The following is a 15,581-nucleotide window of genomic DNA, read 5'->3' as shown; positions in this document are numbered from 1 at the left end:
AGAATATTCACAGAGAAAACAGTTGATATCCCTGCATTCAGGATTCACAGTGGGGATGTTGGAATCTCAGATAATAATAATAATAATAATAATAATAATAATAATAATAATAATAATTTATTTGTATCCCGCCCTTCCCGACCAAAGCTGGGCTCAGAGCGGCTAACAACAGGTAAAAAATAGCACACTGTACATAAAATCACACAGTCAATTAATTAAAATACATTCTAGAATCAATTCATAATCAAGTTAATGGCAGTCATCGGGTTAGAGTTCTACGAATATTACAGAAGGAGAGAGGGGGTCAGACTGTGCCTTGGCCGAAGGCCTGGTGGAACAGCTCCATCTTGCAGGCCCTGCGGAAAGATGACTGGGGCCACGGTCGAAAAAGCCGTGGCTCTGGTCGAAGCCAGTCTAACCTCCCTGGGATCTCCAATATGTTTTTATTTGAAGACCGTATGGTCCTCCATGAGACATACCAGGAGAGGTGATCCCGTAGGTCTGAGGGTCCTAGGCTGTATAGGGCTTTAGAGGTTAAAAGCAGCACCTTAAACCTGATCCTGTACTCCACCGGGAGCCAATGCAGCTGGTATAGCACTGGGTGAATGAGATCCTGTGGGGAGGACCGTGTAAGGAGTCCTGCCGTGGCATTCTGTACCGGCTGGAGTTTCTGGGTCAGTTTCAAGGGCAGCCCCACGTACAGTGAGTTACAATAATCAAGCCTGGAGGTGACCGTCACGTGGATCACAGTGGCTAGGTCAGGGCGAGAGGGGTAAGGAGCCAACTGCTTAGCTTTTAATCTCCATCAAAATAGAGAAGGTTCATCACATAGAGCAGGGGTCAGCAAGGTTTACCTTGCCTGGGCCGGTTCAGTCCCATGGAGATCCCTCTGTGGGCTGGATCGCTCATGCGTCTACGTCTGATTTCCAACATTGTGAAATAGAGTCCCCACCCCGCACTGTGCCGGTTTAGCACAGCACACGGGGACTCGCCAAGCGGGCGGCTCGGTTCGAGGGCGGCTTGTGGGCCGTTTAAACAACCCCGTGTGCCACTTGTGGCCCATGGGTCGCAGGTTGCTGACCCCTGACATAGAGGTATGTATGGAATTCCAAAACTGATCTTATGATCCAACAGGGAGTTTTACCGAGAGGGTCGTGGATCCCATGATTCTCCTCCTTTACTTCCTTATGCAGAGCTCTCTGGTCAGGATCCAGCAATGTCCAGGCCTCGTCTGTGAAACCTACACACTCCCCATCAGCAGTTGCCTCAATCGGATTGGTCTAAATTTAAATTCATACGTAAATCACTTTCTTCAGTTTGAACCCCCCCTCCCAGGCTCATGAGGAGACCAACTCCCTATTGTATCATTGGTAACAGAAGAGGAAAGACACTTAACCTAAGCACAACAGCCACAAAGGCTCCTGACTAGGCATCCAGCTATGTAATGTTGAATGCGCTCTGTTCTCTCCTGTTTCCCCATTTTTTGTTCCAGTTTAAACCAACTCATGAACCCAGAACTCATACACTGACCCCTAATGCTGAATCCTATGTTATAGATATTACTGCAAATAGATTCTGCTAGTTTTGAGATATGCAAGTGTCGTTAGAAGACTCGGTCTACATCAGGGGTTGGCAAGCTTTACCTCGCCTGGGTCGATTCACTCCCGATTCACTCCTGCGGAGATCGCTCAGTGGGCTGGATCACATGCGTAGACACAGGACTCACCGAGTGGGTGGCTCAGTTCGGGGGCGGCTCGGGGGCCGGTTAAACGACCCCCATGCGCCACTTGTGGCTCGTGGGCCGTAGATTGCCGACCCCTGGTCTACATATTTGCATCATTTAGTGGTCCTATGAACCTTGTTTTTAAAAGCAAATAAAAGTAATTCCAAAAAGATAATAAAAATGCAACACACGGAGGCCCGCAGGATCAGGCTTCAGTTCCAGAAACGTATGTGGAGAAGTCTGACCCATGGAAAATGTGTAAAAGGAAGTAACCTTAGGCCTAAACAGCATACAGCCTATAACTTGAAACAGTATTCATGTTAATAGGAAAAAAACCAGCACTGTTTGTTCCATTTTCAGTGGAAGAAGAAGAACCAAAACTCATTGTTTACATCTGTTATAATAAAGTTAGTTTGCAACCTGTTTTCCCAAAGAAAACCCACTGTTGCTCGTGATTCATACTCCAGGGGCACCAGGGAGAGAAAGTGACGTTGCGCCTTTTCAGCTTCTGATTGGTTCTTCTGATCGCAAGAGGCAATCAAAAGCCACGTCCCGGAAGTGGAACGGATTCTGTTCGACTTCCGAGGTGCGACTGTATTCCTAGCTCAAAATGCCTGTAGATGACAAAGGCGCAGGCAGGCAGGCAGGTGGAGGAGCCCAAAAAGCTGCTCCCCTTCTCCATCTCCATCCGCCTGCCTGCCTCACCCCACCCCCAAACTGAGCAAGCCCCCATACCTCTCTGGCTCCATCCCTCCATGTCCCCATCTCCACTCCCCTGGGACTCACCAGATCTCTCGGAGGTCCCTGGGAGGGAACGCTTGGAGGTTGTGGGGAGGGATGCAGGAGACAACCTGACCAGGTCAACCGTCCATCTTCCTCCTTCCATCTTCGCTAGCTTTGCAGGATCTGTCTCTTTCATCCTTCCTGAAGAGTCAAGGAGCCAAAACAAACTGCAGGGTCCTGGGAGAGAGGAAGAAGCAAAGGGAGCCTCAGAGGCCCTGCAGGGATTCTCCTGCCCTAGATATTCTCCTGCCCCCGGAGAAGCACAAATGGGGCAGCCTCATTCCAACAGAAGCCCTATTTCTAAACATCTCCAGGATGGCATGGTCTGCAGAGTAGTGACCTGAGAGGAGATCCCATTGAACTCAATGGGAATTATGGACAGAACTTGGTGCACCGGCTAGGAAGCTAACCATTAATATAAACTTTTGAACTTTGGATTTAGGGTGGAAATAGCAAGATCGACATTGTAAAAGATTGGAGAATTAAAAATAGAAGTTGGATTTTATGCGAAAAATAAAAAATAAAAGAGTGGACAATAAATGGGAAAAGAACAGTACACCGTGATTGCAGTGGAAATAGCCGCCCGAGCCTCTCGTTATAACTGGAGAACACAAAGGAATTAGATAGACTAAACAATGAGCCTCCAACTGGACAAGGACTGTATACAGTTTTTATTAGAACAATTTCAAGAGTTGGCGAAGAACGTACAGGAATATAGAAAACAGACACAGTGTCTCAAGGAAAAGTTACAATCGTTTCTCCCAGAGGATACATCGTATTCACAAGTCGAAGACAAGCCGAAAATTTTGAATCCTGAGCAACTTGTGAGAGAAGCTGCAAAGGACACTGGCTTTACCAAGCAGGCTCCAGCACAGGAAAAGACTCAGGAGTCAGGTCTCTCAGTAAGAGAGGGAGATCAGACCCTGGTCAAGGGACATTAAGCCAAAAACAAAGGACTCAAACAAGTTCTGGCTCTGGGAGGGAAAGAAGAAGAATGAGGGGAAAAGAAAAGGGGGACAGGAATGGGAACAACTGAAGGAGAGTGGAAGAGTGTGTTGGATATTGGAGTGGGCAATAAAAGAAGTGGGGTGAAAGACATAGAATTATTAAATAAAGGTTGGACAAAATGGTATGAAAATGGATTGTTACAAGGAACTGGTCCGGGTTTGCAGGGGACTTCCAACCGGGGAAGGGAGGGGGGTAATAATAATAATAATAAAATTCTTGATTGGTAGGTGAGTGAGAAATAAAGATTAAGGATAATTGGGAATATTTTTTAGGGAATTTAAAGGCTAAGGGGTTTTTATAAATAGAATAATTTCCTTTTTTTCTGTTTCTTTTAAGGGAATCTGATATGATATAAAAAATTAGCTGATTATGTGAAGATTAAGAATGTATGAATAGAGAAATATGTTAAATTGTGAAGATTGCTAAAGCTAGGATTAAAACGGACTTGGGAAGGGAGGAGCGGGGAAGTCGATGAAGATAGGAAGAATGTTTAGATAAGATTGAAATGTATTTCTCCTTTCCCCCCCCCTTTTTTATCTGTTTTATTCTCTTTTTTATTTTGGTGTTGTTGTTTTTTCTTTTTTAATAAAAAAATTCCTTCAGTAGCACCTTAAAGACCAACTAAGTTTTTATTTTGGTACTAGCTGACCCGGCCACGCATTGCTGTGGTTCTTTCCTGTGACACCACCCCACCCTGTCACGATCCATGATGTATCCTGCCCCTCCTCCCTCCACCCCGGCTCATCCCTGTGTTTCGGTAGGATACCCTTCCCTCTGTTGTCCCTGGGGAGTGTTGGCCCCTCCCCCCTGTATTTCCATACCTTGGCCCCCACCCTTCGAAAAGGAACTGTTAGGTTCTGGGTTCTATTTCCCAGCATGCACTTTTGTCTGAACCCTCTGTTGTTCCTGGGGAGTGTTGGCCCCTACCCCGGTATCTTCCTACATTGGCCCCCATCATTGGAGAAGGAATTCTCAGTTTCTGGGTTCTATTTCCCAGTATTTACTTTTGTCTGAGCCCTCTGTTGTCCCCTCCCCCCTGTATCTCCATACATTGGCCCCTGCGAACAAATCGTGAACATTTCTATATATTTAGATTAAGGATAGGGGATGATGATGTGCCCTGGGACCCAGATAACTACTTAAAGAATCCCAACCCGGGGGGGGGGGGGTCAAATAGCGAAGCCCCATAGCCCCGTAGCAACAGACAGGCCCAGACAGAAGGAGGGGGTTCATATGGGCCACTTGGGGCGGGCCTCCGAATCTAAAGGGGGCCTCGGTCAGCATATTCACAATCAGTAAAATGATAAAAGTAACAAAAGGGTTAAAAACAGGGCCACATTATCTACCTGTAAGGGCCTGGCAATAAACGGTGCGTTCTGAAGTACCCGAGTTTTTCAGTTCCATAAAAAACCCAGGAAGTGGCAAGGGGAAGGTAGGGGATTGTAAATGGGGTGGTTATCTACCCCCCCTACATCAGCCCATGACCTATTTGGGCTCCTCCTCCCCCCACCTCCCACCCAGGGCTCCATTTGGGATAGTATTTAATGGGCTGTAGACCTGAGGCCTAGTATGTAAAATGGAGCCAAGGCCTCCTGTTTTACAGGATCTCGTGGCAGAGGCGGGGTTTGTGGGTGTGTTGTGTTGTTGTGGCTTATCCCTGTGACTGGCCCCATGTGTCCCGATCCATAATCTATTCAGTTCCCGCCCCCCCAATGACCGGTGTGGTAGTGTTGCTAAATGGTAAAGTAAAAAACCCTTGCTGTGCAGGGGCCTACATAAATCAAAGGCTGTGCTGTGGTCTGTGCCACACACACCCCAGGCAGGCCCCGACCTCCACTTGGCAATGTTGGTTTTTTGGTGGGTTTTTTTTGGGGGGGGGGTTAGTGGTGCTAAATGGTAAAGTAAAAACCCCTTGCCATGCCCCCAAGTGCGTTGTTGTGGGTCCTCCCCCCGGGCCTGTCAGGGGCCTACATTAAACAAAGGCCTAGTGGTGTGATAATGGCCGCCTTGGGAGATTTTCAGTTGCTTGGTTGATGATGATGTCATTTGGTTTGTGGGTGTGGCTTAGATTTCACAGGAAAAGAGGGGGTGGAGGAGGGTACTACACCACTTGAGGGCGCTGTTTGACTTGGTGGAAAAGCAGGTCTGTACCTGGGCAGGTGTGCGATTTGAGGGATTTTTGCCTCCAACAACGCTCTAGGAGTGGCCTGGATCGTTGTGTCAAAATTTCAGGACGATCGGTCAAGCGGTTACGGAGAAAAAGTAGCAAACGCCATTTCACAATTTTTACATTTTTATATATATAGATGAGCTTTCATGTGCATGCACACTTCTTCAGATACACTGGAAACAGAAGTGTCAGACCCTTATATATATACAGAGTATATACAGAGTATATATATAAGGGTCTGACACTTCTGTTTCCAGTGTATCTGAAGAAGTGTGCATGCACACGAAAGCTCATACCAAAATAAAAACTTAGTTGGTCTTTAAGGTGCTACTGAAGAAATTTTTTATTTTGCTTCGACTCAGACCAACACGGCTACCTACCTGTTTCTTTTTTAAGCAACACTTTTTTTCTTTCTTTTCATTTTTGTGTTCTATGAAAGAGAAAAATCTATGTTATGAGATTATGAAGTTGGAAAATTTTCAATAAAAATTATTTTTTTAAAAAAGAAAAGAACTTGGTGCAAAAATCATGCACCATCCTGCCCCCAAGCCTGAAAATTGCAACCCCAGAGCATGGGGAGAAAATAGCAGAGTAGCTACCGTATTACATGTAGGTACCCCCATGCTAGGTGCTTTGTATGGAAAGTGATGTTGACAAGCTTTAGAAGCCTCTCATTGCAAGCCAGGCAGATGTGGCCATATTTAATAATAAATAAATAAATAAATAAATAATGTATTATTTTTATCCCGCCTCTGTCAGGGGTTGCATGGTGACCAAATCTTCGGGGAAGCTTTCCATCTCCAATTGGTAGGAAAGAGGGTTCAGTAACTTGCTGTTAGTTGGGGTAGGGTTACCAGACGTCCCCGTTTCCTGGGGAGAGTCCCCACATTGGCAAATCTGTCCCCATAAAAATTGCTTCAGCAGAATATCCACGGATTTCACTAAATGTCCCTGGGAAATGTGGCAGCAGCGAGCTGCGCTTGGGATCCCGATGTTCATGCTCATCCCTCCCCTTTATGCCCCATTCCTCTTTGGGGCACACCAGCCGTGCTTGGATTTTGCGTGTTTCTTCCGCTCATTTTTCTCTCAGCTGCAAAGTCATGGGGGGGGGGAGAGAAGCCCTGCACGGATTGCTCCCAGCTCCGGTGGCTCTGATCCCAGGACCTGGGCACTGCTGCTGCTGCCACGCTCTCCATCCCCGCCGTCTGCACGGCAGGGTTCCCCCCCCCCGACCAACCCAGCAGCCCATTCTCTTACATTCCCTACTGTTGCTTTAAATGGCGGCTGACTTCGTGTCAGCATCCCCAAGCCCTTTCTCCACCTCTCTTTCCCCCTACTGTTCTGAGCCTTTCCCTCGCTCAACTTCATGGAGTGCTAAGGGAGCCTTCCCCCATGTGTTTTGTTCTTTGCCTCCCCCCCCCCCTCCAGTTTGTCAAACACGCAGGGAATGCAGAGCTGGCAGCAAGGAAAGAAGGCAAGCTGGCTTCGGAAGGAGGCTCAGCTGGAGGAGGAGGAGGAGCTCAGGCTTGCAGGACGCTGGCGGCAGCAGCAGCAGCTGCGTCTGAGGCTGCAGAGAAAGCCTTTCCTTTCTCAGCCTGCTGATCTCCAGGATACCTCCTGAAGCTAGATGCATCAGGCTCACTCACGGCTGAGGGGGGAAAGAGTGCCTCTGAGCATGAGCAAAGCGCTTCTCTTTCCCCCCTGTGTCACCTGACACAACAGCCAGGCTTTCCAGCTTTTTAAATACTAACACAAACCCGCTGTATCGTCAAGGCTGAGGGGATTTATTCCCCCTCTGAAAAATATTTCTAGCTGTTTGAGATAGGGTTCAGCCCTGAAAACTGAGGAATTATAATTTAGAGAATTAATTTATTTGTACAGGTATTCATTTTCCTCCAAAGAATAAACTTCCAGCTTTTTATTGGATCCTGTCTAGGGCTTTGAGTTTTTTGCCAGGAGCGCAGGAGTATACAGCCTGAATCCCCATGAAAACCATGTAATTATGGATAAAGGTAAAGGGACCCCTGGCCATTAGGTCCAGTCGTGACTGACTCTGGGGTTGTGGCACTCATCTCACATTATTTGCCAAGGGAGCCGGCATACAGTTTTCAGGTCATGTGGCCAGCATGACTAAGCCGCTTCTGGCGAACCAGAGCAGTGCACTGAAACGCCGTTTACCTTCCCGCCAGAGCGGTACCTATTTATCTACTTGCACTTTGATGTGCTTTCAAATTGCCAGGTTGGGAGGAGCTGGGACCAAGCAATGGGAGCTCACCCCGTCGCGGGGATTAAAACCACCGACCTTCTGATCGGAAGCCCTAGGCTCTGTGGTTTAACCCACAGCGCCACCCGCTTCCATTCATTATGGATAATAAATTATGGATAATAAAGCATTAATAATTTTTTTTAAGCATCAGCGGATTCATTGAAATAAATCTGGTAACCATAAGTTGGGTGTGTGTGTGGCTTTTCAGCCCATTAATTCACCTCACAGCGGAATATATGGTGGGCTGGATCTGGAGCACAAAGGGTCATGTTTTGCTTGCATGAGGCCTTCAGCTCCTTCTTCAACTTATCAGTCAGGAACGTAAGAGGTCAAATCTGGAGAGTATTTCATTCTGGGTGTCTTGTGGCAGAGCACAGAAGCATTGTAGTACAGTAAATTCTTTTCAGTTCTGTCAATACGGTCATTTCCCAGATTCCTCAAGCGCAAGGACCCAGGGGTGTCTGAGTTATAAGGGCCTGGTAGGGACCCCAGGATCTCCTGCAATGCTTTTGCAAAGGTTTGGCGGAAGAATATTCCCTGCTCATCATTACAGCTGCTGAGAGACCCTATAAGGTTGGTAAAAGTATCTAGCTCCTGCTGTTTCTTTTTTGCTTGTGCAAATATATATAATAACATATCATTGTTACATATCATATCATAATTAAATAATTAATTAACATATAAATAATTAACTAGTTAATTAATTAACATATAAATAATTAACATATCATTAATTAAACAACAACAATAGCGATAGCCCCATGAAGAAATGAAGCCTGAAATGATTGAAGAATGCAAATGAATGTTTGTGAAAGAGGCAGAAGGGAAGGGAGTTACTGCCTTTTTTGGCTAGTATTACCTTACGCGGGTGGCGCTGTGGTCTAAACCACTGAGCCTCTTGGGCTTGCCGATCAGAAGGTCGACAAATATGCTGGCAAAGGCCTAAAAGCCCTCCATGTTGCCTTTATCGACTTTAAGCAGGCCTTTGATCTAATCCCAGGAACCAGCTGTGGACAAAACTGGCAGCGACATCTTGACTTCCTTCTGCAGAGCTCTATGGTCAGGATCCAGCAACACCCAGTCCTTCTATGTGAAACAAAAAGCTACGTCTTCAAAACACACTGGACCCTAAAAGAGAAAGGGAGAATAAAGATGATCTTCTACACATTGCTCTGTTCTTTTCTGCCTCTTAATAGCTGCACTGTTTTAATTCTATTCTTTTCCTGCATGCTTATTTCAACTTCGTAATGGAGCAATTTTAATGCTTTGTGTAAATGGGGGAATTTCACATCACAATAATTTCATGATTATGATTATACAGCATTCTTCTTCACAAGCATTCCCATTTTCCAGATGGAAGGACCTCCTCTCACATCATCTGGTGGGGTGGACCCTCCCAATGCCCTCAAGCCAAATTCAAGGGACACCAGGAGAGGGAGGAGAGGGGCAGGAAAGCCCCATTGTGCATTGTGAGGGGGGGGATGGTTCCTTCGTTGGCCTCCATCTGTCTTGGGAGATAAAGGAAGAGGGTGCCTTTGGGAGTGAGAACCAGCTGTTGCAGATGCAGAAGGGCTTTTCTTCTCCCTGTTCTGTCTGGGAACAGCGTTAACAAATGTGACTTATCCCCAGATCTGAAGGGGGTTTATCTTCATGCCCAGTGTTCCTTGACCCAAAGCCCCCTCCCCATAAAGGAAGGCAGCCTCTGGATCCAAAGGAAGAACAGAGGTGTTGACCTCCTGGCTTGGCAGAGAGGACAAAGGAGGCCCCTCTGTTCCCTGACTTGGGGGTCTCCCCCCACCAGTCATGATCTGAACAGGGACCCCCATTCACCCTCCCTCCACCCCTCGGACCCCTTTCTCCCCATTGCACCCTCCGGGGGAAGAGAGAGGAGACTCACCCGATTCCAGGAGGGGCTTTTGCAAAGGAGAGAGAAGAAGGCAACCTCCTCTCGGCTGACAGGCAGAGATGGGGGGGGAGGGAATTCCGCCATGGAGGACCTTGCCCCTCCCCCTTCACTTCCTGTCCTCTCTAGGAATCCAGCTCTGCTCCTTTTAACCCTTGCCAAGCCGAGACCGCCCTTCCCTCTCCCTGCCTGCAGTTTCCCTGCTTCTGCGCCTGCGCTCAGGGGCTTCCCCCCCTTCCACCCCACGGAGCCCAAATCTCCTTCTGAGGGCACACGGGCGCCCCCTGCAGGCAGGCAGGCACTACACCGCTGGCTACAACAGGTGAAAGGCTGCATGGGCCATAGCTGCCAAGTTCAGCATTGAAAAATAAGGGATCACAGACTCACCCAGCGGTGTGGCACCGGAAGTCGTTTCTACGCATGTCTGGACATGCGCAGAAGCGACTTCCGGTGCCGGCTCTGCACATGTCTGGGCACCGAAAGGACCCAGCGCCGGTCCTTTTCTCTCCCTATCTAATGCGGAGGGTGGAGGGGTTGGCCTGCAACCCAAGCACGTATAAGTTTGCACCTCTCTTCAGAAGCCACCCCCCTCCTAGGAATCCTGGTGTTGCTGCTTGAGTTTCTGAAAAATAAGTCAGCATGGGTTTCTGAAAAATAAGTCGTGTCAGACTAATCTGATCTCAGTTTTTGACAGAATTACAAGCCTGGTAGATGAAGGGAATGCTGTGAATATAGCCTATCTTGATTTCAGCAAGGCCTTTGACAAGGTGCCCCATGATATTCTTGTAAAGAAGCTGGTAAAATGCGGGCTAGACAATGCTACCATTCAGTGGATTTTTAACTGGCTGACTGACCGAACCCAAAGGGTGCTCATCAATGGCTCCTCTTCATCCTGGAGAGTAGTGACTAGTGGGGTGCCACAGGGTTCTGTCTTGGGCCCAGTCTTATTCAACATCTTTATCAATGACTTGGATGATGGGCTTGAGGGCATCCTGAGCAAGTTTGCAGATGACACCAAATTGGGAGGGGTGGCTAACACCCCAGAGGACAGGATCACACTTCAGAATGACCTTAACAGATTAGACAACTGGGCCAAAGCAAACAAGATGAATTTTAACAAGGAGAAATGTAAAGTACTACACTTGGGCAAAAAAAAATGAAAGGCACAAATACAGGATGGGAGACACCTGGCTTGAGAGCAGTACATGTGAAAAGGATCTAGGAGTCTTGGTAGACCACAAACTTGACATGAGTCAACAGTGTGATGCAGCAGCTAAAAAAGCCAATGCAATTCTGGGCTGCATCAATAGGAGAATAGCATCTAGATCAAGGGAAGTAATAGTACCACTGTATTCTGCTCTGGTCAGACCTCACCTGGAGTACTGTGTCCAGTTCTGGGCACCACAGTTCAAGAAGGATACTGACAACGTGTCCAGAGGAGGACAACCAAAATGGTCAAAGGCCTGGAAACGATGCCTTATGAGGAACGGCTTAGGGAGCTGGGTATGTTTAGCCTGGAGAAGAGAAGGTTAAGGGGTGATATGATAGCCATGTTCAAATATATAAAAGAATGTCATATAGAGGAGGGAGAAAGGTTGTTTTCTGCTGCTCCAGAGAAGCAGACACAGCAATGGATTCAAACTACAAGAAAGAAGATTCCACCTAAACATTAGGAAGAACTTCCTGACAGTAAGAGCTGTTCGACTGTGGAATTTGCTGCCAAGGAGTGTGGTGCAGTCTCCTTCTTTGGAGGTCTTTAAGCAGAGGCTTGACAGGCATATGTCAAGAATGCTTTGATGGTGTTTCCTGCTTGGCAGGGGGTTGGATTGGATGGCCCTTGTGGTCTCTTCCAACTCTATGATTCTATGACGAACAGGCCAAACCCACCTTGCGTACATTTTGTTTTGCCTTGAGGGCTAGACTTTGTTTTCCTTCTGCAAAATTTCTGGCCGTTTGCCGGCTCCCTCCACTGGCTCAGAGCTTGTGGCAGTGGAACGTTCTGCAAAATGTCTCTCCAGAATCCCAGATGTTTTCCTAGCAAGCCGGAGAACATTGCTCAGCCATCCTTATGGCTCTGCTCCTAGTGAGGAAGGCTGAGCTCAGCAAGAGATTGAGGGAGGCGGGAGACCTTGCATTTGTGCTCATTCTTGAAGGATTAGGGAGCAAGGGTGGCCTGATTTGAGCCCTTGGAAACTAGTAAGCACACTTCTGAGCATGTGCAGAAAGTCATCTCTGCCTCGCCACTTTGCAAACACAAGCTGCCTCTGGGCATATTTTGTTGGAAGACAAGGTACATGCATAGCTCAGTTGGTTACAGCGTGGTGCTGAGAACGTCAACGTCACAGGTTCGATCCCCGTATGGGACAGCTGCATATTCCTGCATTGCAGAGGGTTGGACTAGATGACCCTGGGAACCCCTTCCAACTCCACAATTATATACAGTATAAGGTTTTGAGCTCAAAGGAAGCCCCCAAAAGGTGGCTTCCAACACCGCCAAGCAGGCAAATTGCTCCTGGTATACCTTATCACAGCCCTATTTATTTAATAAAATCATAGAACTGTAGAGTTGGAAGGGACCACAAGGGTCATCTAGTCCAACCCCCTACAAGGCAGGAATCATTTGCCCAACATAGGTCTCAAATCCACGATTAAGAGTCTCATGCTTGACTGACAAATTAAAAAATGATTTGCTTTATTGTATTCTTGACTGTAAAACACAAAAAACTCAAAACAATAACTATCAATAGCAAGAATGTTTTTTATGACTTTCAAAGGGGGATATTAACCCCATAATCTTCATTATCAATTGCAACATATTTACACACAAAATAACAAAAATTTACCTTATACTCAGAAGACCAAGAATCTCTGCAAAATTTGACCTGTTTTATCAATGCAGATTTTAAAAAAAATATTTCAAGGGTCATTACAATGAGTTCTACAAGAGATGTTTTTAAGGAACATCCAGGCACCAAATAGGCAAATTAAAATCTGCTTATTTGTTTTGATTTGTAATATCAGCTAACATAGCTCCCCCAAACATATGTGGTCTCATGTTATACTGCACAGTATGGATAAATCCCTCTTCCCCCTGTCTAAAACACAGTATTTTCTAAATGCCAGGTAGTTGTTTATCTTTCTGACCTCTAAATTAGTCATTTAAAACTCCGCTATATATACCTGGGCTGGAGACTTTGCCACAGCAAGGAGGAGTTTAAAAATAGAAATTTGCTGCTGCCAACATTTGTACTGAAGTTGTAGCTATTTCCCTTCCCAGCACAAAGCAAAGTTTAGAGGGCAAGAAGCGCCTCCCCCCAAAATTAGGACCTTGAGCCCGTCATGGCTCCTGCACTCACCAGAGGCACCGCAGCACAAGGAACAGTTGCTGGGGACCAGGAAGGAAAGGCGCTTGGCGGGAGGACAAGCGAAAGAATCGCCACACACTCTTCCTGGTCCCGGGCTGCAAAAGGAAACGCGGAGGCAGGAAGACCGAGCCGGGAAGACGGAGCGAACGTGTCCATAGAGATAGGAAAAGTAAAAGTAAAGAGTGATACATGCACGCGCACTTCCTGGCTCGGTTTGCATGGCCATAGAGATAGGAAAAAGTAAAGAGTGATACTCGCGCGCACACTTCCTGGCTCGGTTTGCAAAAAATTACGGGGTTATTACGGGATATTTCCCCATTCGGGATGACAGCGGGGAATGGCTTTAAAATCGGGGTTTTCCCGGGGAAAACGGGAGACTTGGCAGCTATGGCATGGGCTGACCTGCGGAACTCGCAGCCTCAAGGTATCGGATGCCTGCCAGGAGAGGGGTCTCGTCCAGGATCAGGTCCTACCAGGGAGGCTGCCTCTCAAGGGCCGCTTGTCGAGGGGAGGGAAGAGTGAACAGGACCGAAGGGCTAGGATGGCCTAGTGGTTAGAGTGGTCTCCCAGGATATGCACCCCATAACAAAAATCCAGGCTATGCCCTGATCTCCTCAGAGATTAATGATTCCCTCACAGGGGAGGGCGGTTTGCACCCGTACCGGCTGCTTTGTCACCCGGAGAGTAAATGCAAGCAGAAGGGGCCCACACAGAGACCTAGGGAAAAGAGGGGCTCTTCAGCAGACAAAGCTGTATACTCCCCAGATCAAGGGAAGCCATAGTGCCACCCTATTCTTCCTTGGTCAGACCATGCCTGGAATCCTGTGTCCAATTCTGGGCATCACAATTTAAGAGGGATGTTGACCAGCTGGAAGGTTTGCAGAGGAGGGCGACCAAGATGATCAAGGGTCTGGAAGGTAAGCCTTATGAGGAGCGGTTGAAGGAGCTGGGTATGTTTGACAGTGGACCGGTCTCCCTTGGAAGGTCACTATGGACACCCCCACCCCAAGTGCTTAGAGTTGCTGGGAGACCCTCTCTCACCAGCCCCCTCCACCCTGGAAAGAAGGAGGGATTGCTAAACCACTCAAGGTGGGGACGCCTCAGGACCCTCAGCAAACTATGGTTCCCAGGATTTTTGGAGGAAGGCAGAACTCTTTAAAGTGGCCTGATCCTGTTTGCATATGCAGCGCAGGTGTGGCCTGGGGCATGTGCATTTGGATTTGAGTTTGGATTTGAATTTGATACCCGCTTGGACTACTGCAATGCGCTCTACGTGGGGCTACCTTTGAAGGTGACCCGGAAACTACAACAAATCCAGAATGTGGTAGCTAGACTGGTGGCTGGGAGCGGCCGCCAAGACCACATAACACCGATCCTGAAAGACGTACATTGGCTCCCAGTACGTTTCTGAGCACATCTCAAAGTGTTGGCGTTGACCTTTAAAGCACTAAACGGCCTCGGTCCAGTATACCAGAAGGAGCGTCTCCACCCCCATCGTTCTGCCTGGAGACTGAGGTCCAGCTCCGAGGGCCTTCTGGCGGTTCCCTCACTGCGAGAAGCAAAGCTACAGGGAACCAGGCAGAGGGCCTTATCGGTAGTGGCACCTGCCCTGTGGAACGCCCTCCCATCAGATGTCAAAGAGATAAATATAACTACCTGACATTTAGAAGACATCTGAAGACAGCCCTGTTCAGGGAAGTTTTTAATGTGTGACATTTTAATGTATTTTAAGTACAAATAATAAATTGTTGTTGTTATGAGTAGCCCAAGGTCACCATGTAGCTGCATGTGGAGAGGTGGGGAGTTATATTATGAGTTCACTGCTCTTAACTGCTACACCTGTGTTGTCTTTTCCCTTTCTTTTTGAAATAACATTTTTTTGGGGTTTTATTAACAAGGATTGTGGGAATAATGAAAGATGCAGGTGAATAGACCAAGTCATTTCATTCCATTTGTATCACAAAAATAGCAGGAATATCTACAACATACAGTTTATTATTGCTGATCACTGTATGAGTTCTGAAATGTGTACTGAAAGGCTGCTGTGGGATTCAATGAGTGGGGCAGACCCGTTGATGCCACCTTGAGCACCTTGGAGAAAAAGGTGGGAGAGAAATGTCATTAGTAAAGGGGGGGGGGCACAGCCGATAATCTGGCCGCTGCATTTTGGACCAGCTTCCAAGTCGTCTTCAAGGGCAGCTCCACATGGAGGGCACGGCAAGAATCCCGTCTGACGCGGAGCATTGCTACCATGACTAAAATGCTCTACTAATGGTCCTCTCTGTCCCAAGGGGACTGTGGCTGGAATACTAGAGTACAGACTGGAGGTTACCCACACAGAAACCCAAGAGAAAAGGATGCAG

General features: G+C 47.4%; 1 protein-coding gene across 2 annotated transcripts in view; it reads right to left on the bottom strand.

Moving 5' to 3' along the window:
- The window catches only part of LOC118081436 (zinc finger protein OZF-like), a 67,047-nt gene that overhangs the window by 37,396 nt on the left and 14,070 nt on the right, over positions 1-15,581 (bottom strand). The window contains exons 1-2 of one of the 2 annotated variants that reach the window (XM_060268661.1): positions 6,065-6,116; positions 2,510-2,683 (exon numbers count right to left, since the gene is read on the bottom strand). The exons of the other annotated variant lie outside the window; for it this stretch is intronic. Coding sequence (XP_060124644.1) covers positions 2,510-2,642 — 133 coding nt within the window. The 5' untranslated portion in view covers positions 2,643-2,683; positions 6,065-6,116. Of the gene's footprint in view, positions 1-2,509; positions 2,684-6,064; positions 6,117-15,581 lie in introns of those variants that run through there. 2 annotated transcript variants of the gene reach the window in all.

Source organism: Zootoca vivipara, chromosome 2, assembly GCF_963506605.1.
Source record: "Zootoca vivipara chromosome 2, rZooViv1.1, whole genome shotgun sequence".
Classification (NCBI taxonomy): Eukaryota; Metazoa; Chordata; class Lepidosauria; order Squamata; family Lacertidae; genus Zootoca; species Zootoca vivipara.
Note: the sequence above shows the minus strand (reverse complement) of the source record. Positions and strands in the feature narration are given on the sequence as shown.